Source organism: Poecilia reticulata, linkage group LG19 (assembly GCF_000633615.1).
Source record: "Poecilia reticulata strain Guanapo linkage group LG19, Guppy_female_1.0+MT, whole genome shotgun sequence".
NCBI classification, from domain to species: Eukaryota; Metazoa; Chordata; class Actinopteri; order Cyprinodontiformes; family Poeciliidae; genus Poecilia; species Poecilia reticulata.
The window spans coordinates 23,715,948-23,737,484 of record NC_024349.1 but is presented as its reverse complement, the minus strand read 5'-3'; the positions used below and the strand labels follow the sequence as shown (position 1 = coordinate 23,737,484).

The 21,537-nt window shown below is 38.3% G+C and overlaps 1 protein-coding gene across 2 annotated transcripts in view; it reads left to right on the top strand.

Moving 5' to 3' along the window:
- antxr1c (ANTXR cell adhesion molecule 1c) overlaps positions 1-20,600 on the top strand; it is a 29,726-nt gene extending 9,126 nt beyond the window's left edge. Inside the window, exons 11-17 of one of the 2 annotated variants that reach the window (XM_008437920.2) lie at positions 5,062-5,140; positions 8,695-8,790; positions 9,421-9,459; positions 9,552-9,650; positions 9,738-9,905; positions 11,103-11,183; positions 15,431-20,600. In XM_008437920.2, the coding sequence (XP_008436142.1) occupies positions 5,062-5,140; positions 8,695-8,790; positions 9,421-9,459; positions 9,552-9,650; positions 9,738-9,905; positions 11,103-11,183; positions 15,431-15,694 (826 nt within the window). In that variant the 3' untranslated portion in view covers positions 15,695-20,600. The remainder of the gene's footprint in view (positions 1-5,061; positions 5,141-8,694; positions 8,791-9,420; positions 9,460-9,551; positions 9,651-9,737; positions 9,906-11,102; positions 11,184-15,430) is intronic. The other variant, XM_008437921.2, reaches the window with a different exon arrangement.
- Positions 20,601-21,537: the final 937 nt, after the last annotated feature.

Below are 21,537 nucleotides of genomic sequence, written 5' to 3'. Positions count from 1 at the left end.
GTCTGTGAGGCCATTTAATAGCTAAAGAGCAAATCATTTCCTCGAGGAATTAGAAAGTGAAAGGGAGGCGCCATATTTAAACGGGGGGTGCTTTTTTCCAAGAGCTTTTGGCTTCTAGAAACAAACCAGCTTTAACTCTTGAACACGACTGTTGTTTGAGAATATTATATTAGGACTCTTAAGAAAAAAATCATGTTGGATCTGATACCAAACTGCAATCACAACCTCATATTATTCCATTGAGTATTTCTGTGAAAGCCACTGAAAGTGTGGCATGCATTTGTTTTCAAAAGAATAAAATCCTGTACAACTATCTGCCAGCTGAGTCCAACTGTGTGTGATTACAACCAGTATAAATCCAGCTGCTTGTTAGAGAATATCAGTGGACAAATAACATCTGAAGACATTGTTTATTGTTCTCTGAATATAATGTTGGTGTAATATGCCCTGCAAATTTTTAGATGTATTTATTTATTCTTTTATAAATGTGAAATTAGAACTGTTGAAAACTTTGCGGAACATATTTTGTTGTGATTGTAACTTGTTTAGATTCATAAAAATAATAAAAAGAAAGGACGAACCGTCCTGTAGACATCTTCCAAATCAGAAGCCAACTTCAACTCCATATTATATGGCATGTTTATGCTTGGTGTCAAATTGGATTACAGTAAACTCTGACAAAAGAACAAATGTAAAATAATCTATTTTATAACGCTTACAGGTGTTGATCAAGTTTTTATTAAGGAAGAAAACACTAGTCCTGGATGACCAGGTATGCTAGTTACCAGCCTTACAAAGGTTAACCCCAGCAACTCCTATGCTAACGCTAGTCTATCCATGCTAATGGCCGGGGGAGGAACAAGGCAATCTAGAAGCTGACCAGCCTCGGCATGCTAGTCACTAGCCTCTTCAAAGCTAAAGTAAATGAGTAGTCTCCATCTCATTTCCAGCACCAGCTGCTCAGTTACCGGTGTTGGCCTTATCATTAATCAGGTCAGTAGCTAGCTCTGGAATGGATATAAGCTCCTGTGACAAGTAAGCAGTCACTGCTGGGTCCACTATAGTCTTAATTTTGGCACTGAAACTGCACCATAACCCTGGAAGAAAACCCAGAGCTGATAAAGAACAGAGAGTAGGTTTGGCTTTTATTGTACCGTGACCTAAGACACACAGAAAATGGTTTCGATCAAAGCGTAGTCGTGTTTTTCAGTGGCCTAATCAAAGACCAGACCTAAATCCAATCAAGAATCTGTGGCAAGACTTGAACATTGCTGTTCAGAGAAGTGACAAAGCCGAAGGAAGCCTAAAACACTGGCAATTGGATCATTTTCCTTCCACTTCTTTTTGTTCCTCCATCACATAAAATCCTAATAAAACACGCTGAACTTTTCGGGTTTTAACGGAAACGTTCAACAGGAAGGAATTTGTTTGCACAGTGCAAACTACACAGCGACCAGATTTGCTCCTACATCACATTTCTGTGCTCTTATTTAGACCCCAGGCGTGTTCCAACATCAACTATCCGCAAACCTCTCTGACCCACGTCTTTATGGGAAGAAAAGAGCTCAGGGCCACAGAATACGAGTCTGAGTGGACGGCGTTAAAGACTTTATAAACACAGAGGGAAACCAGGGGGGAGGAGAGATGGCCAGTTTCTCTCCCTCCACATACTTTAAACTTAAATCATTCCTTTTTGCTACAAATTCCGTACATTTATTCTCCCACAACAGTCGGGGGGGGAAAAAAAAAAAATCTTCATGCTAACATTTGTAAATCAGACAGCGAAGGGATTGAAGATTCTGAGCTATTCCGTTGCCCATTTCACCACCTGTGTGGAGGATTTTGCATTCTCTCATCTTTCTGTCCGTCTGGCCTTTTTCTTGTTGACTGTCTTCTTTTATGGTCTTAGCTACAGATTAACTTTTTTTTTTTTTTATCCCCCGCCCTCCATAAGGCTTTTTATTCTCATTCAGCTGTCTCTTTGTCTGGGTTTGCTTGATCAAAGCCATGTAGCAGCTAGCCAGGTCTTTCATGTGTGGGACCACATGTTGGTAGCATGCAAGGTTCTCAGCAGGAGAGCTGGAGGAAAAACTCAGGATTGACTCTTTACATTTATAGAAACCAAACTAGAGGTGACCTTCAGCCAGAATAAGTAAAGTGTTTCACTTAATGTCTAACATGTGTTTATCTATATAAATGCTTAATAATTTTAAAAATGTATGACTAACCAATCAATTAATGTCAAAAACTTTGTATCACGGGAGGACATGTTGGTATTGCTTTAAGTGCACAGTCATAAAATTACAGCTTATACATATTTTACCTTTTGCATTTATTGGCACCAATAGTAAATTAACTCACATTGAGAATTTTTGAAAAATGTAATTTTTCATTTGAGTGCTGCTATTCAGAGGGAAACAAGTTCATATAAAAAGTTTAATTCATTAAATGTGGAAGGTCAATAAAATGTGATTTTCCTAAAATCTCTTACAAATAAATAAAGAATCCTTATTTGTTTAGATTATTTAGAGTTTAGTAAATAATCCTTGACTTTCTGTTTCCCTGTGGTAGAAATATTATAGGATATAGAGTTCTATTTCTTTTAGCCACAGGTCACCAGCACACAGAGAGGATGGAAAGGAAAGTTAGAAAAAATAAATTCCAAATCTCACTGTTCTGGAAAAGTGGTATCTTGGAGTAAACACGTTTCCATAACAACCATTAGACGTGCTCTACATGCTAACCAATTCCATGGGAGTGATGCCAAACTCTTAACTTCACATTGCAAAGAAAAGTTTGTTTTTGTCCACATGTGAAACTATGTCCAATTATTTATGACCGTTTGAACAGCACAAATCAGATTTTGTTTTAATCATATCCAGACCTTTGGTCCTAAATTGAATACATATCTAAATGTTTTTCTAAGCAACCGCAATCTGAACAGCCATGTTGCATTTTTTCCAACTTCCATGTAATAAAGTGTGACAGACTGGCGAGATCAGAAGTTAAAAACAGATGACAAAGAATCCAACTGCACAACTCCATAACTGATGCGCACAAGCTGACGTTTGTAGCATCCATGTTTACTGCTGCGTGTGATGTCCCATGTTGTTCTGCGCATCTGGGTCATTTCAGGGACTCTTTGTCGTTATAGAAGTGGCATTTAAGCTCGAATAACAGCCATAAAAAAATTTCAAAAATCAGCATGAAGACCAGCAGATATTTTTTCTGGAACAAACGCATCAAAGAATGAAAATATGGGAGGTTGGCAGATGAATCCACAAATATCGATGATATCAATACCTAGTCAATATCAGTATCGGATCGATGCTAGCAAGATTTCCTCATCAAATTTTATTTTATTTTTGTTTTGCAGTTTGTCAACTCTGCCTCAAAAAAGATTTTGTTTTGATTTGCTCTCAGATGACATCATGTTAATATGATATTTCAGTATTTTTGTTCAAATTCTGTCCTAGGTTTAAAAAAAAAAAAAAAATTCAAAGGAAAAACTACAAAAACACATAAATGTCAGAAGTCTGATGACATATCAAACGTAAATTAAAAAGCATCGGTATCAGTATTGGTATTAGTGATACGGGCCAGTTGGGAAAAAAGTGATTATACACCAGTGATATAGTTAACAACTGATGTTAATATGATTTTTTTTTTTGTTCCATACTAAATAAATGTACTCAAATTAAACGTTCAACTTCCAGTGTGACACTGTGCTGCTGGAACAAAAGATGAAGTCATTACAAGGTTTTTTATACCTTGTTGTTATGAACTGCCAGGCCTTGGTTGGGTGGGTGGTATGGGGTTGGGGGGATTTAGGTGTGAAGTTGGGGTTGGGGTTAAGGTTCTGGGTTTAGCTGTTCACAATAATTAGAGGTACATGAAACAGCAGTGCTGCATCAGCTGCTGTTCGGACAGCTGTCTGCTTCACTTCCTTGTGAAACAGCTGTCTGTGACCATGCTCTACATTTCCTCCCCACCACTTTGTTGTTTTTTTTCCTCCACATCCTTTAATTCTGGCTTCAAGGTTTTCTCAGGCTGCTCTATCGTCTCTTGGAATTTTTCATTTGAACAATCTTGAATTTATTTTTCTTTTAATGATCATCTGATATCTTGTCTGTATGGACTCAGACAAATATGCGAGACAGATTGAAGGTTTTGCTTCTTTCTGTTCGCCTGACCCCCTGATCCCCATTTTCAGGAATGAAACCACAAAAAGCCCCAGAGATGAGGCAGTTCTCCGAATTGTTTTCCAGCATTAGAGGTGGAGGGTGGGATGATCCAGGAAGATATGTTGGATATACAGATGAGGTCAGAAGTGGGGCACAGACAGAAGCTTGTTTTGATAAGGGAGTCTGTTGAAAAGAAAAAGCAGAAGGATAATTGAAAGTTGAGTTTGGGTGATGTAATTCCCCGAGAAACAAAAAGGAACCTCAACTGGCGGATTTTTCCATTGTAGTTTATCAAAACTACAATGTCTTTGTGTTTACTGTGCTGGCTCCCCCAGTTACAATCACCTTGATGGGGTTTTTTTCTCCTTTCTTGCTTAAACAAAGTGGAAAACTTCTGTATCTGGTTCGTTCAGTAAAAAGCCAGCTCAATTACGAGTGAAATGGTGCCTGTAAGTACAAGTCAGGCTAGTCATTTGTTGGACAACTTTTAACAATATGACCTCAAGGGAGATTAGAGATTTCAGCAGCTACAGTGAGACAAAAACAACACATTATGGAGACTGAAAAGAAAATTCTGGAGTGAGCAGGATTAGTCATTGTAATTTACTGTCGGGTTAAACGTCTGTCTCCTCCGGCTCTTTATCCCCTGTGTTTTGTGGTTGGAACCTTTTGGTTACAGTTACAATCTCCCCTCATAGCTAGCAGAGCGTTTGGTGACGTGATTCTGCTGTGAAGCCAACTTCACAGCAGAAGATGTCATTCAACTTTGAATGACATCATTCTGGTGAAAGAGACTGAATGAGTTACGCTTTCTGTGGACGATATTGTGATATTCACACATTATTGATGGTTTTGCTCATTTCTGTGCATATTTCAGGGTGATTTATCTCCAAGTGAGCATGAATGACGGTCTGTCCTTCATCGGCAGCAATGTCCACATCACCACCACAGAGTGTGTAAGTAATTATTTTACTTTTTTTTTTAATGCAATCGGAAATTTACGGGCACTTTTTTTTTAGCATGTCTTCCAGATATATGTGGGGGGTTTTTTAGTTTTTGCCACTTTACAAACACAAAATGTGTGCTTATTGGGATTTTTTTTGCGATAGACCAAGACAAAGTAATAATTGTGAAGTTGAAAGAAAATCTGAAAAATGTGGCAGGCATTAATGTTTTGCCCTCTTGAGTCAGTACATTTTACTTCTACGTTAAGGTTAATTTATTTAGACTTAACTTGTAAATAATGGCAAAATTTTTGCAGAATACCACTAAAAGCAGCCCAAGTCCAACCAGAACTGGTACTAACATGTTCCTAACAACTGTTGTCCAGCTGGAAGGGAAACGTTTACCCCTGTCTACAGTCTCCAGTGATAGGTTTCAGGCCTTTGTACATGTAGGCCAAAACTTTCACTGTCCTCTGTCTAGAGCATCGTCTTCCACTTGTTTGCTGTCTGGAGTTTTAATGGCATCTTCTTGCATCTCTTTCTTAAATATTCTCCAAGAAACATCTGGAGAACAGCTATATTTATTCACAGACACAACTGGATCATATATATTGACTGGATTCTATTTGGGGGCTTTAGTGTTTCTATGAAAGATTTTTAAAAAAACATGTACCTCATGCTACATAAAATTATAATAAACTACATGGCAGTTTGTGGTTGTTATGTGTAAAAATGTTCAGTATGGACACTTGTGCGAGGCAGGACATGATGCCCCTCCCTTCCTTTCCTAGAAGTCTGGCATTTTGGTCTGTGGGATGACCCATTTGTCTTCTCCATCCTCCCATTTTAGTGTTGTTACTAGCAATGATGCATCCAAAAAGACCCACTGGACTCCCCAGCAAAGGAAAGAAAAAAACTTAGAGAAGCAAGTTCAAGACCACAATATGCGTTTTCTTTGAAAAGTAAAAGGGAAACGTCCCATAACGACACTGACTGATGAATCCTCTACTTCTGTTCAAATGTTTGTTACTCAGCTAGTGGGAAAAGGGTTGACATTCCATTTAAAGTAATTTAAAGCAAATTTACCTAAACAAAAACATATGGTGGGACATATGGAAATAGAAGATTCCATCTAACCAAAAAGAAATATTCCCTTTAAAGGCCCCCTGCCCCAATCCACAAAGCTGGGACAAGAAACCATGAGAGCAAACTATGTGGCTTATGATGTATACATCCCAAATTAGCATGCTATTACAATTAGAGAGTAGAGAAAGGTTAAAATATGCTTATGACGCATAAGACATCAAAGGTACAACGGATAGCTAAAATCAATGAATACTTCACACCCCATCTAAAAACACTGTTTACTATAAACAGTCACACACCAAATATACCTTAAAATGTATTAGTCCGCACAATGGAAACCTATGTATTAGCGCCAAAATGAAAACTATAGCACACCCAGTGGTGGCTACTTCCTTGTTGCAGGAGGGTTTATGTATTCCAAAGCTAGCTACAGATCTGATTAATGACAGGCTGCGGTACCTTTGGAGAAGTTCATGACTAGCATGTCTAGGCTGGACACCCACTGGATTTCCTAAGCTTCCTCTACTGTCCATTAGCACTGCATGGGTTGATGTTAGCATTGGTAGGTTGGCTTTAGCAACGACTAACATGGTAGTACAACAGTATCTCTGCTCTTGGGGGTACAGCCAATCAATGGCAAGAAAAATAAATAGCACTCCTGAATTGGCTGCTTTTGAAAATGCCAGCCATTAGCATGTCAACTAGCATTGCAACTAGGTATTTAAGCTTCCTAGGTATCTTTCAGATATTTTAGAAATTGTCACCTTACTAAAATAATAGTGGGAAAAGGTAATTTTTTTCCCAAAATTGTTTATTGTTGTTTTTTGTTTTTGTTTTGTCCAAGTCATCTTTTGGCAAAAATGAGGAGGTGATTTTTTTGTCATTCACTTTTTGAAATAAATTACATAGGCCATTATTTTAAGATGACAAAATGCTCTATGAAAAAATGTGCAATTAGGCAAATTTTCCATTAATAATTCAGAGTTATGAAGACATCTACGATTACTGAACCGCAAATAGATGGGGATCCACTGAAATTTCATCGTTTCACTTTTTTGCAACCAGCCCAATATGTGTAATACCATACTGCATGACAAAAATATGCACACATCCAGATATGGTCCCATTTACTGTCGCCTAATAAATGACACTATCAAGTTTTCTAACCAGACAATTTAGTCCTTGTAGGGACTCACTGCTTGTTGATAGAGGGGAGGGGATTAGGTTCTGAGAAATATTTATTTGGTTCCTGTGATGAGCTGTCTTCAGTCGGCCCAACTGCAGAGTTCAGATAAATCCTCAACATCCCCCCCTCCTATGATAGATAGGGGAAAGTCTAACCACATGTGATCCTCATCTGCGGTCTGTAATGAAAACCATGTTTGGCTGACGGGTCGAGAGGAAAGGAGAGAAATGTTAACAAATGGATATATTAGGAGACCTAAATGATTTAGATCGACCACAGTTAGCGAGACAAAGAACACGATTGCTACGGTGACGAGACTGAAAGTGCTCTCCTCTGTTCCTCCTTATGTCATAGCTTTGGGACTTTAAATCCACTGTTGCTGATCTTGGTAGCATCGTTGCTAGTTCTTTTGGAAGTGAACTACGTTCTAGTCTTCATTGGCCAGCTTGTTTTCTATCTCTCAACAAAGGTTACAGTCAAATCATTCTGATTCCCTCAACCTTCCTTCACCTATTTAATTAAATTTGTACTTAGGTTTTTAATTGCTTCCTAACCTGTTTACTAACCTACGGGCTTCCTCTTATATATTTACTGATTTACCTTCCCAATCACTTCCTTTATCTCTCCATTGACATTGTTTTCCTTATCTTCATACTTTCAGTCTATTTTGCCCCTTCCTTCCTTGGTACTTCCTACTTTAGTTTCTTAATTTTTGTTTTATTCCTTCCTAAGTTGTACTGATTCTTTTTAAATCTGTAAATAAATGTTTTTTTACAGTACTGTACATAAATAGAATAAAGTATTCCCATAGTTAGAATGATTAGATTATAATCCATGTATATTAAAATTTACATTGCAGATAACTGAGGTCAGGAATCTGCGGATTAAAAATAGCAGAAACAGACTTTATGCAAAAACATGATTAATATGTTGGGGTCACTGAAAATTCAACAAGGCCTTAGCGAGGGATAACTGAAGGAGAGATAATTAAAAGATGAACTTATAATCCACTGTGTGTGGATTTAAATTCATATCCTGTCGCCCTGCTGTTCCCACGCCACTGCTGTCTTTTTCCTGAACTTTATTGTTTGATAGGTTGAAAGTGTTCAAGACTACACGCTCTCCTTGGAAGTGTTTATCACCACATAACTTCCTTTCGTGTTCCTGTCCTTTTATACCTCCTGCATTTCATCCTTCCTTCCCATCTTCCTTCTTTCATTTGCTGCTAACACATTTCTTCTTAAGCTGTTCACCGGTAGTAAAGCTGTTCCTGCTTTGTGTGTGCGTTGTAAAGTTTGATGGCACCATCCTGCTGATAACGCTGCTGGTTTTGTTCCTCCTGCTGGCCCTCCTCTTCATGTGGTGGTTCTGGCCTCTGTGCTGCACCGTGGTAAGAAACTCAAATATCTTTTTATTGTATAGAGCAGGACTGATACGCTCTTCAACCACAAGTTCAGTGGACATGATGAATCCTTAAAGCTGCATATTTGTTAACGGTCACCATGTTGTGACAGTATTTGTGAGGCAGTTAATCTGTGAAAAGATCAAGCTCCACCTGCTAATGGCATCTAAAGAAATGCACTGCTCCCGACCAAAAACAACCAATCACAGCCAGGAGGAGGGGCTTGGTGCTGTTAATCAATCTGGTGAACACTTGGCTAAATATGCCAATGGCAGCAGAACAACTTAACGTTACAGGAAAACTGTTTATCACCACATAACTTGCTTAGCATTCATGACATACTATGCTATCAAAAAAGCGTGGCAGGGGACGTGAGGTTGATTGACAACGGTAAGTCCCGCCTCCTGGCTCTGATTGATTGTTCTAGTAAACATTGGGAAAAGGCAGAGTAGCTTGATTTTTTTTTCTCAGATTATCCGTCTCCTATCATACTTTTACATAGTGACAGTTTCAGCAAATATGTACAAAAACATTTTTTCATAAACGTTTTATTCATCAATTAGTCGGATAGAAGCAGAAATGGTGTGCATTGTTGTGAAGATCCTTTCTTGAACGCAGGTGATCAAGGAGCCTCCACCTCCTCCTCCTCCTGAGCCTGTGAGTCCAAACAGCTACACACACACCAACACATTCAGAATTTTAACTAGGAATGTTGCAAAATGAAAGAAGTCTCATTTCTGTGTTTTCAGGAGTCAGATGACGACGATGGCCTGCCAAAGAAGAAGTGGCCTACTGTGGACGCCTCATATTACGGAGGAAGGGGAATCGGTGGAATCAAGAGGATGGAGGTGACTAGATCACGTTGACGCAGTTCAACCAGTCACCTCTGATAAAAACCAAAAACAGGTCACTAACCGTTCCTGTGTTGCCTGCAGGTACGATGGGGCGGTAAAGGCTCCACCGAGGAAGGGGCTAAGCTGGAGAAGCCAAAGAACGCGGTGGTGAAGATGCCGGAGCAGGAATACGAACCTTACGAGCCCAAACCCAAGAAAGCTCACAACAAGAAGCCGCCTCAAAACCGCAAGTGGTACACACCCATCCAGGTACACACTGCCGCAAACTCACACAGGACCATTGAGAACACGCTAGCTGTGATTCAGTCCAACTGCCATGCAAATTTTGAGTTAACTTTCAAAAAGCTACAAGAAAAAAAAAGTGATTTGGTTTGTTGCAAATTAAGCAGGCTATATAAACTGTAATTTCGTCAGCCATTGACGCTGTAACAGAAAGTAGAGTTATTAACTAGCATGGACCACAGAAAAATGGAGAAAGGTTTTCAAGAATGTGTAGCTATCAGACAAGTTGTATTTTTTCTGTCATGTCAACCAGCATTAGTGATGATACAAGCTGTACAAAGACATAGAGAATGATCAAGAAAAAAACATCTGATCAGTCATGTGAGGTAGACATTTGTTTCGTCAGAACTTGTTTGGTCAAATGTGATTCCATTTCCACTTTAGCAGATTGACTCTTCTTCGGGAAGCTAAAACCACCTTTTGTTTTTCAGTTCTTAACCACTGAATGTTGAAAATTTCACATTAATGGAAGCAGACACTCCTTTCTAACCATCTCTGAGCTGATGGTAAAACATAAAAAATACCAGAAGCAGTTTCAGTCTTGTATTTCTCTGCTGACTTTATGAATGAAGCCTTTCAGACAGTATGCAGCACTGTACCTTTTTCATATAAGCATACACAAAAATACACACTCCCCCTTCTCTACACATGCTGATTACAGTGCATGTACTGTAAGGACACACCGCCTAGAAAGGCAGACTATTCTTAAAATTTAGAAATGCCATGTAGAGTATGGATGAAAAATATTCCTCTTCAACAGCTTAAGAGAAAAAAAAAAGTGGTCTACCGTTCTGTCCGAAATATTTTTTTTTCTTTTTTACACTCGCCAAACTTGGTAAAATTAGTCTTTTAAACTGGCTGGATCCACATGAATTTGAACGATCCTATTCTGCAGTCTATGCAGCTTTTATGACCTTACTCAAAATGTTGCATTTGTGCCTAAATAATATTAATTACAGCAATTTTTGGTTGCTGGTTTGGTTCATCTGTTACAAAACACATTCCTGCACAGGACAACACAAAACAGAGTCACTTCAGTGACTCATGGATTATTTCTTAGTACATCAGTTTGTCTTAAAACAAATTAAGTGATAGACTCTCCACATAAAGTCAGAAATAACTCCAATGACGTAACCATAAAACCCTCCATTCTCTGCTGCTCAGGGTAAACTGGACGCCATCTGGGCTCTGTTTCGCCGCGGTTATGACCAGGTTTCCCTGATGAGACCCCAGCCTGGCGATCATGTAAGTTACTCACAATTAAAAGATGTCGGCATCTTTCTTTTAAGTCCAGATGGAAGGTTATGTAAAATTATTGTTTTCCAAAGCTAATGTAAAAAAAATTTTACATTTCACTATTCAATACTTTCTTGAACTCTAACTTGAAATGGTTGAAAAATGGTTGAAAACCGCTCAGATATGTAAACATTAACTTTGACTCCATGTGTGTGTGTTCGTGTTTGTGTATTGTGATTAGACTTGTCAAGGGACTTCATGCAAATAAGCTTATGGTGTCATCAAATGTTTATGCTTGAGCTGTACATTGTCTCGATCTAAATAAAGTTTATTTTCATTAATAATAACCTTACTTGAGATGTATTTAAATCAGGGACATTCTGGTAGGAAAGAGACACTGGTTTTGCGACCATGTGAAGGGTTGGTATTTTACATGCTAGTTCTTTAGCAACTATAATCTATGGAAACATAAACAGCATTAAAAAAAAAAAAATTCTGTAGACATGTAGATGACTTGATTATATCAAATATTTTTACTCTCTGCAAGCTTTAGAACCGTTTGCCTCATCCCTGTAGTAATCCAAACCGAAAGGATTAGCAAATGCTTTCTTGCAAACGTTTGGACCCCTTGTGCATATGGATTCCTGGACATTTATATTGGCATCCCTAAGCCATGCAATTACCCTCTTTAGAGTGAAACAACAACAGCATAAACGGTCCCCCTGAGATAACCAGTGCTTTAAAAAAACGTTTCAGTCGTATGTAATGACCAGTCATTGTGCCCCCCTTAAACTCCTCTGAGCTAGCTAACACCTCAGCTGGCTCGGTGCATGCTGTTGAACCAATTCCTCTCTCACACCTGCTTTGCATTAGACACTATAAATTAGATGAAAAGCACAACCACAGCTCACATCCTTGTAGTTGGACAGGCTTCTCCTGCACTTTTTTTTTTTACTCTTTTTTGCTCTTTACCAGATGAACCACATGGTTCTGTTTTAATGCCCAGAGCATCTATCAAATAGCACCACAAAATAGCTAGCAATGAATGTGGAGAAAGAAAAGGCTTTACACTCAGAGAACAAAGCTCCCTTACAAACAAAGCTTAGAAATACCTCACAAACATCCAGTACACTGTTGTTCTGTTTATTCAAATAATCCTTCATAATTTTTCAGCTCCACTAGTCCCAAAGGAGAATTTTTCCACTTATTGAACATATTTCAGGTTCACTCTTTTTTAGCAGCTTGCACAGTGGGGTACATTATTTTTTAAGTCACAATTTGTATGGAATAATTTAAGTGACAGCAAAATTCATGGCTCAGTGAGTAAATACTTCCGTTTTAATGTTCTGGTTTCTGCTATTCATAAGGAGAACGAACAATAGCCTCTCTTTTTTTTGTTTTTCAATTTAAAAAACATCTTTATTTGTACACCGATGTTTCTATGGTTTGGTACCAGGGCCAAAATGCAGAAATTTACACACCTAGCATTGGCTATGTCCTAGTTCCAGGAGGCTATATATTTCGAAGCTAGCTACAGATCAGATGAACAATAACTGATGTCGAGCTGGATTAAAGTCAATTCTAACAAAATAACACACTGATGCAGTCAAATGTATGTCACCTACAGATATTATAAGTCATAATATAGATAATGTGTCATATATGTGATTAAATGTTCTTTAAAAATATATATGTCTAATAGGATAGATGACCAGCGTAGGTATGCTTGTTGTCAGACTATCTATGCTAATGGACAGCCAAAGAAGTAGGCAAACCATTGTGTCACCATATGCTAGTCACTAGCCTCTCCAGTGTCAGCGCAAGTGAGAAGCCTCTCTCTCATTTGCCAATGGTTGCCAGTTCTAGCTAATCAAATCAGTAGCTAGCTTTAGAATGGCTATAGACTCCAGTAACAAGGATGTATCTAGCTGGGTGTGCAATAGTCTTCACCTTCGCCCTAAAATTACGTGTTGTTCTTTTATTCAACTTAGCATTATCATGTGTAGGAGGGGATAAATATCAGAAGTGTTAGATAATTCCTGGACATGGAGTTTTCTCTGCTTTTGTGAAGCTGGTGTAACTTTGCTAGCTAAAATGCAGAGAATTTGGTTTTGTTACTTGCAGAACTTTTAACAATAGTCTATCCTTGTACAATGATGACCTACTGTGGCTCGATCTGAACTGAGGGGTAGTTTGAATGCTACATTCATCAGGACTAACTTTATTGGGGGGGTTTCCCAACAGAGTTACTGAGTCATAGTACAAACAAAGAGAAATGTCAGTTCGGTTTCAACTCTTAGTTTTTCTTTCATTTGTCGATTGCCAATAAACAGCTCAATATGATCCAGGATGCAGTTCTGTTGAGTGCAGTCTGCTGTCAGAAACTGCCAGGGAGAAACTGCTGAGCTCATCGAGCTGTCACATTGTTTCATGCCAAAACAAAATCCCATTTCTCCTCTATAGGAGCTAATAATGAGCAGAAGAGTCCGTATGTCCCAAGCCACCCTGATGTACTGACAGACAAAAGATCTTACATTAAATGTGATGACAGCTAGCTAAATCTTTGTGCTCATGAATGTTGAGGATCATCTAGTCTAAATATGAGAACAAAGTCAGTCATTGTAGGAGTGTGTGTGTGCGTGTGTGTGTGTGTGTGTGTGCGTGTGTGTGTGTGTGTGCGCGTGTGTCACCAAACTTACATCAGAGGGACAGAATAATACTGAGCTGGTATTATATCCCTTTTCTGGACCGGCAGTTTGCTGGTCACAGGGTAAAAGCTAATGTCAAAGACAGAGAACGCCCAGGCCTGTCTCCACAAACCGACTGACCATGCCTCACACACACGGACGTAAATTTAATGCCAGGAAACTTTACGACCGTGGATGTCCAGCACAGCTTTAGAGAACAAAGAAGTGTTTAGGAAAATTGGAATATTTTCACAAAGCAGTTTATGTTATCAGGGTATTTTAGTCCAGATAAGTACAGCATGTGTTGTTGCCTCTGCCAAGACAGGGGAAAAAAATTCTTAAGTATTTTGCATTTTTATGAGTGACTGCTCTATCATTTTCCACTATGGAAACCCGTGTTCCAGTGGTTTCAGTCATTCACACTGCTTATTAACAGATTAACATTTCTCCTATCCACTCTTGACTACCAACCACACAAATCTGGACAGACGGTAGAGTTTCAGTACTAAAAGAAGCCTCTGTGAACATGCTCAAGTTAATAGGTTTTCCTATGGACGTATGTTCCTATGCAGGCATTAAAAGTCCTTTTTTTAAGCAATATGAAAACTTTTTGTTTAAAAGTTTTCTCCTTTTAAAAAACAATGTTCATCTTTTCTGGAGTCTGTTTTTCTATCCCCATTGACACTTTCTCTGCTAGTTAACTTAAACTTAACATGACACTAAACCAGAGGTCTCAAATGCTGGTCCTCGGGGCCCAGGTGTTTCCCTGCTGTTGCACACCTGGCTTAAATTAATGAAGCAATTGGAGTCATCCTTAGGAGCTAATGAAATCATTTGGAACAGGTGTAGGGGCACATATAAAACATGTAGGACAACAGTTTGGGGACTACTGTACTCAACTAACCTGTAGTGTGTGAAAGATGATATTCCAGTGTATGAGGACTAAGAACCGGTTAACAACAGGAAAGAGTCCTCAAGAGTTAACACAAGAACTTTAATCTCCATTCATTTTTATTTATTTCTATTGCTTATGGCCTTGACCCTCACCCAAAACTCAACCAGTACCAATGCATGCCTAAACCTAACCCTAACTCAATTTACACCTTAGTCCTGAACCTAGACTCCAACCCTAGAGCACTTCTCCTCATGAGGACCAGGCTTCAGTCCCCACAAGTAGCAGTGGGTATGCATTACTTCATTTTCACAAAGCAATAAAAACAAGCTCTAGGCTCTCAAATTTGTTTTGGCTACCCACAATGCACTACGTCATAATCCACTTCCTATTTGTGGAGCTGTCTCCGGTCTGCTTGCATCCACTGTACATTAGAACCACACCAGAGTTCAATTTAATGAAACCCTACAGTTTTAGTTGGACCAGAGTTCACTTTTTTGATCTCCATCAGAGTTCGATTGCACATTCACACCTTCCCAAATGAACCAGTCTTTTTAGGCAACCTAAGTAGAGTTTGATTAAAGCGGACTAAACAGGACTGGTGTGAGTGCAACCCAAGTGTTCTGCGCTTACCGTTTGGTTTGCCTAAACATTCATATTTACTTCTTTCTGTGCAGGGTCGATGCATCAACTTTACAAGAGTAAAAGACGATTCGGCAGCAACCAAGGCCCCACCCCGTACTCCAATTCATGCACCATCGCCGCCTCCACCGGACTACCGTCCCATTACCCGCTCCGCCTCCTCGTCTCCTACCTCTTCCAGCCCACCCACCAGATCGCCACCGTCAGGCCAGGTGCCTCCAGGGCCCCCGCCGTCCCGCACGCCTCCAGGGCCGCCCTGTCCTCCACCAGCCCGTCCTCCACCCTCCCTTCAACCCTAAATCATGCAGAGAAGCCTCCTCCGCCCTCCCGCCCTGTCCACTTTGATATCACATTGATATTACTACCTGTCTGAGCATGTGTTTAATCTTAAAGGAGGTGGTCCTGCTCCCAAGTATCCTCCTGCCTTCTAGCAAAGATCAGCTGCATGCTGAACCTGAGACATGTGTCTTCTTTCTGTCGTCTGGGATAGAGTCTCGAGCTAAGATGCAAGCTCACAACTATATGCTCTTGTGCCTTTACATGGTCAAGTACAGATTAAGAATGTGCTTGAGTTGAATGCTTTCTGTAACTAATGCCAAAGCAAATGCTGCATAAATCGATGGGCAAAAACATTTCTTTGAACTGTGACATTCTATCTCACACAGATCAAATGCCATTTCTGAGATCTTGAAGGATTGTTGCTGGACAGCAAAGCAAAGAAGAAAGGGATGTCTATTGACGTGTATTGAAAGATATTTTAAAATTGTCTGTCTTTATCAACTACTGAGTTTTGTGGTTTCTGGTTATTTTTACCACCTTCTCCATTTCGTATCTTTGCAGTTTTGATGATCTAGTGCCCATCTTTTTGGGTCTGTCCCAGTAAGTTTTGTACGGCATAAAACTCATGGTTTACTAAGCCAAAATTCAATTTTTAAGTATTTTTAAAACAAAATTATTGTATAGACCCTTTGCAACTGCGTCACTTGATTAGTTGAGGCGCCATGATGGACGTAGTAGTGGTGGACGGGAGTATTAAACAGAGAAGACTGCCATTGTTTGCCCAAGTTGTTTTTGCCGGTATAGCCACAGCTTGCACTCGTTTAATTCAAGCTAATTTGTCTGTGGACGTAGCTTACCTAGTCGGGGTTCATAGATAGTGGTATTGACAAAAGTTGGAACTAGTTAGCAGGAATGGGGGGCTCGAGACTGGTCTTGGCCTCGAGCTCCCCCCACCCAGTGTTGGCTTCGGTCTATAATAAAACGTATGTGAAACCTGCATAACCGTAAAAAACACACACCAACGCTAAAACATTGTCTTAGCCACACAAGCTTTAAATTAAGACACAAACTTTCCTCTTTAGAACGATATGAGAGTCGTGGAACTACGTGCAAAACTCACAGAACCAGCAGCCAATGAAGAGGAAAAACAAGGCTTATTTCGTCATGCCAAAAACATAAATTCAGTCTTACCTTTGATGTTTTATAACCAGAATTCGTGTTAGCAAAAATATTTCCACTTTGTTCCTGCACGCTGTTGTCCTTGCGTCAGCCCTGTTGGCTACGTGATTTTCGGAAATCCCACGGCATCTATTGGCTCTGGTAGTTTTGGGAATTCCCCATGTGAGGCTATTTGTGTTCCTGTATGTACTAGGTACATGTCCAGGATATGTTTTAGGAACAGTGAGTTTTTAAACATCTAATTATTTATGGCTATATATTTTTATATGACACATTTTTATTAAACTAATGTCAAATCTTTTTTCATTTAACATGCAACTATTGTGCAATATAATCTGATTAATTCAGTTTAGAGAATGTGTATCAATGTGTGGCTGCATTTAAGAACTTCAATATTAGTTTATTATGACCGTTACTAATTTAAAACCAAGAAGTAGTTTTGGTTGACTTTTTTCCCATTAATATTTGCATTTTTGGTGTACAAAAAGCAATGTCCTGAAATATTTATTGAAGTCAAACATTCAACTTCAGCCTTGAAAGGTAAAGGTAAAGACCTTTTTTTTTTTAATCAGAAAAAAAGGTTTTTGCGACAATCCTTTTTTATCGTAAAAAGGTTTACAATAAATTTGCCTGAACTCACACCATATGATTTGTACCACTATATCATAAACGTTGTTTCCCCTTATACCGACACCAACTTAAAAACATACAAAAGTCTATAAGCTTATTAGTTTTTTTTCGTATATTGAGGCTACATGATGGTGGGGCATTTTCTCCATAGTTATGGATGATTAGACGCATAGCATCTCCACAATGCAATATTTGATCGCATCTTACTATTCATATTTATCAAGTAGATTATTGCTTATTTTTTCACATTGTACCTTTCCTTCTTTCCTCAACAAAAGGTTTACAATAACATGACAAGTTTGGTTTGCGTCCTTGTCTGTTTGTGCAGCATCCCATGAAATCAACAAAATAAATGCGATATTAGGCTACCAACCACCGGTAGTTAAATTATGCATAGGTTGTGTTGACGTCCGTCATGGTGGAGTGGGTCAGTTTCTGAAGAGTGTGACGTCACGTGCAAAGGGTCAAATACACTATGGCTTAAATATATCGGTATGAAAAAGGTTGTTGATGATTAATACCAAATAGAAACAGGAACTGACAAAAAAAAAATGGAATCCATTTTTTGGAATCCAAAAAATGTATCCATTAGGTACAACGTAGCGGTACGAATTTGTGAAAGGAGCGAGCTGACCCAGAACCAGTTAGGCTGTTGATGTAAAGGCAAGAAGTAACGTTTTAAATGAGATGTACGTGGATTGGCAAACAGAAGGTTTCGGTGTGGCACTTTTCCACATTAAATGCTGCTCAGAGACACCTTAAAGCAGCAAATTCCAGCGATTTATTGGCATAAATATTACAGTGTGTGATTAAGATTTGTGGTCCAGTTTTAGCTAATGGGAGGATGTGTGTTTTTTGTTATGTATTTCAGGTGTGTTTTAAATGTTATGTTGATTGAAATGTTTTAGGTTTGAATTTTGGAGGAAGGTGAGAGGAAATATATCATTTTGTATGTTTGTTCCTTTTTTTTTTTATCATTTTGTTTTGATATCTGAGCACATCGTCTGTTGAGCATCTAGAGTATGTGTTTGTTTTGTTAGCATCTGGAGACTGAAACTAATGCAATCAAGCATCCAGAAATCAGAATCAGGTCACTTTTTTTTATCTTTTTGCCTTTTTCAGTTTTTCTTTTTTTTGTAAAACATTTTTGATATTGTATTTTAATGAAGTTCTGTGTATTTTACGTTTTCAGTTTTGTCATTCACCACCGGTCACATTGCAACTGCAGGGCAGTTCAAAGAGCATCTAATTTATTTTACTCCCCGACAGAAATGCTGGAGAGTATCGAAACAATTGACAAGGTGTCCAATCACTGACATTGACACTGTGCGAATTTAAAAAATACATTAGCTATCTGTTAAGAAACTCATATTGGGCATGTCAGCGTTGCATGGCACTTTAGTTACACTGTAAAACAGGTTGCTTAAACTAACAGGTTCAATAGGAATTAATGTCATTTATATCTGAGAAAGTTCAAAATGACAAAAAAAATAAATTAATAAAACTGTATTATTTTTAGGGCATTAGCGCAAAAAGTGGGGAGCTGCCAGTGCTGCAGCGCCAGCTTGTCTTAATCAAGGGATATAGCAACTTAACAGAAACATTACTGTTTATCAGTACATATTGCACTGATATTCTAGGCAGCAGCAAAATTAATATCAGGTTTTTTTTATTAGTTAGTTTTTTTAATTACTTAAATAAAACAGTTGATTTTAGCAATGACAAAAAAAAATATATAAAATTAGGCCCCAGCTAAATTGATTGATTTTTTTTTTAAGCATGGCTGATGTTATACCCCTGCCACCACAGTATAGGCCGACAAAGTTAGTATTCACACAATCTCAAAAATTTTAAAATTTGGCTATCATGGTTTTACACGATATTTCCCCCGCAAGAGTTTCTCTAGTTTACATTAGAGATTTAATATTAAGAGAGTCGGAATGAAGCAAAAAAAAGTTGTAGAAAATTCCTTAGAATCCACTCAGCTGGGAGAAGCTAATATTTGAAGGTGACAGCGAGTCTATGTGTCATTATATTCAGTATTTTCCAGATATCCAGTCTATACAGATATGCCACACACCACATTTAAAAAAATAAAATCTCTGCTTTTAAAAATATGTTCTGTTTTAATTCCAAAAAATTCTTTGTACATGGATTGGAGGAGCAAACAAAGAAGAAACATGTTTGCAAAATATTTGTGTTTTTGTGGACAGTGTATGAAGCTAGCAGTAGTAGCACAGCACAGCTCAGCTCTACAGGAATTCAGAAAAAATGGTTATTTAGATCGCCTGGATGTAATTGCAACAAATTTAAGGCTTTTTTGGGAGGCATTTCTGTTTACGTATTGGAAATTAATAACAACCATGACATAAGGTCTAATCATCTGGTTGATTATGTCTAGATTGAATATTCTTCTGTTAAATACGTTTTACGTTTTCTTTCGGAAACTTCACCAGTTCTTCCCTCTGACCTGTTAAAGGCTCTAGAGAAGAAGTTTGCCACACTTGTGTCCCAAAGCCTCCTGGGATTTTTGTTTCATTTTGCGTATGTCAGGTATGATTTGTATTATTTTGAAACATGGACGTTTCCGCGGTTTTTGTAACATGCCAACTCACTCACTGTACTCAAAAGTTTCTGTGCTTCAGTTGAATTAGTTACGATGTTATGTTGTAATCTCCTTGAACAGAACGACACAGACGTGACACTTAGCTTCATGTCCTTGTCGTCATTTACACATTCCTCCTATTTTGAGTTGTATCATTATCATTGTCTTTAGCATGCTTTAATGACTAAACGTCAGATTACATGTAAGTGTAAAAACCTGCTGCATTTTACATCATTGTTCTTCAGGAGCTGGAATTAGCATTAAGGCTTCCCATAACACGGTTACATTAAGGTTTCTTTTATGACAAACTAATTGATTCATTCAAATATTTTTTTTTTGTTACTTTTTGAAGGAAACTTTTCACAGCTTTTTACATGAGCAGTATAACCAGTAGTATCAAAAACAATGTAAAAGATGGTTGATTTGCTATTGTTAGCTGATGACTTTTTTTTTACAGTACCAATAAAGTTTTGCTCTTAACCTTCTCCTGGAAAATAAAAATAATTTTTGTACATTTTCCATGTCATTATCTGCATGTTTGCAATTGATATTTATTTAGATCATGGGTGTCACAATAACTGTAAAAGAACAGGAGGGCATCAAATGTTACACATATATTTCAAAGTGGCAGCATTCATGGCTAGATAGAAAGCAGCATGATTCACTGCAGACTTTTTTTTAACTAATGCAAAATTCACATGTTGTAGAATATGTGAATTTTCACCTATTGTAGAAATGGGAATAATTAAAATTACAGTATTTTTTTTAAAAACGTTTACATGGGTTTAGATAAAAAGTGGCGAATAGGCCATTGTCTAAACCGTGGTTAGCCGTTTAGACAGCTAACCTTCTCTCTCTGTCTAAACAGCTTCAATTTGTTCAGACTGCTGTCTGTTAAAATATAAGTTACTAGAAATTCTCCACAGAACAAACCCCAGTTTGAAAAAAATCTATTGAAACTTTCAAGTGGAAAAGTAAAACACTGAATAGCTTAGTATGCAAGCTAGCTCCCTAATGACTTCCATGTACTTTTGTCATCTCCATTAAAAGTCTTAGAGCTCCATTTAAATTATTCCAGATACTTTAATGGGTTCACATGCAGACTCCTCTTCATTGAAAGTGTTGACTCTTTTAGCCAGGAGTAGCAGTTATTAACATGTTAAAGTGTAGCAGATAGTTACCATCCTCCACAACCCACAACAACAACTAGCAAGATCTAGCTAGCTGTTATGCTATATGAAAACACATTCTCTGCTGTGGAAGGGTTTCCAAACTTTGAATTTGATACAGTCAAAAGAGCAACCATGAGCGCTTCCAGCTACATAATTAGTGTGGAGTCTACATTTTTTCCCCTCTGCACGCAGAGGATCGGAGGATGTGGGATGTTGAAAGGGGCTGGCTGAATCAAAAAAAAATGAAGAAAAGAATGGAGAAAATGAGGCAGTCAGT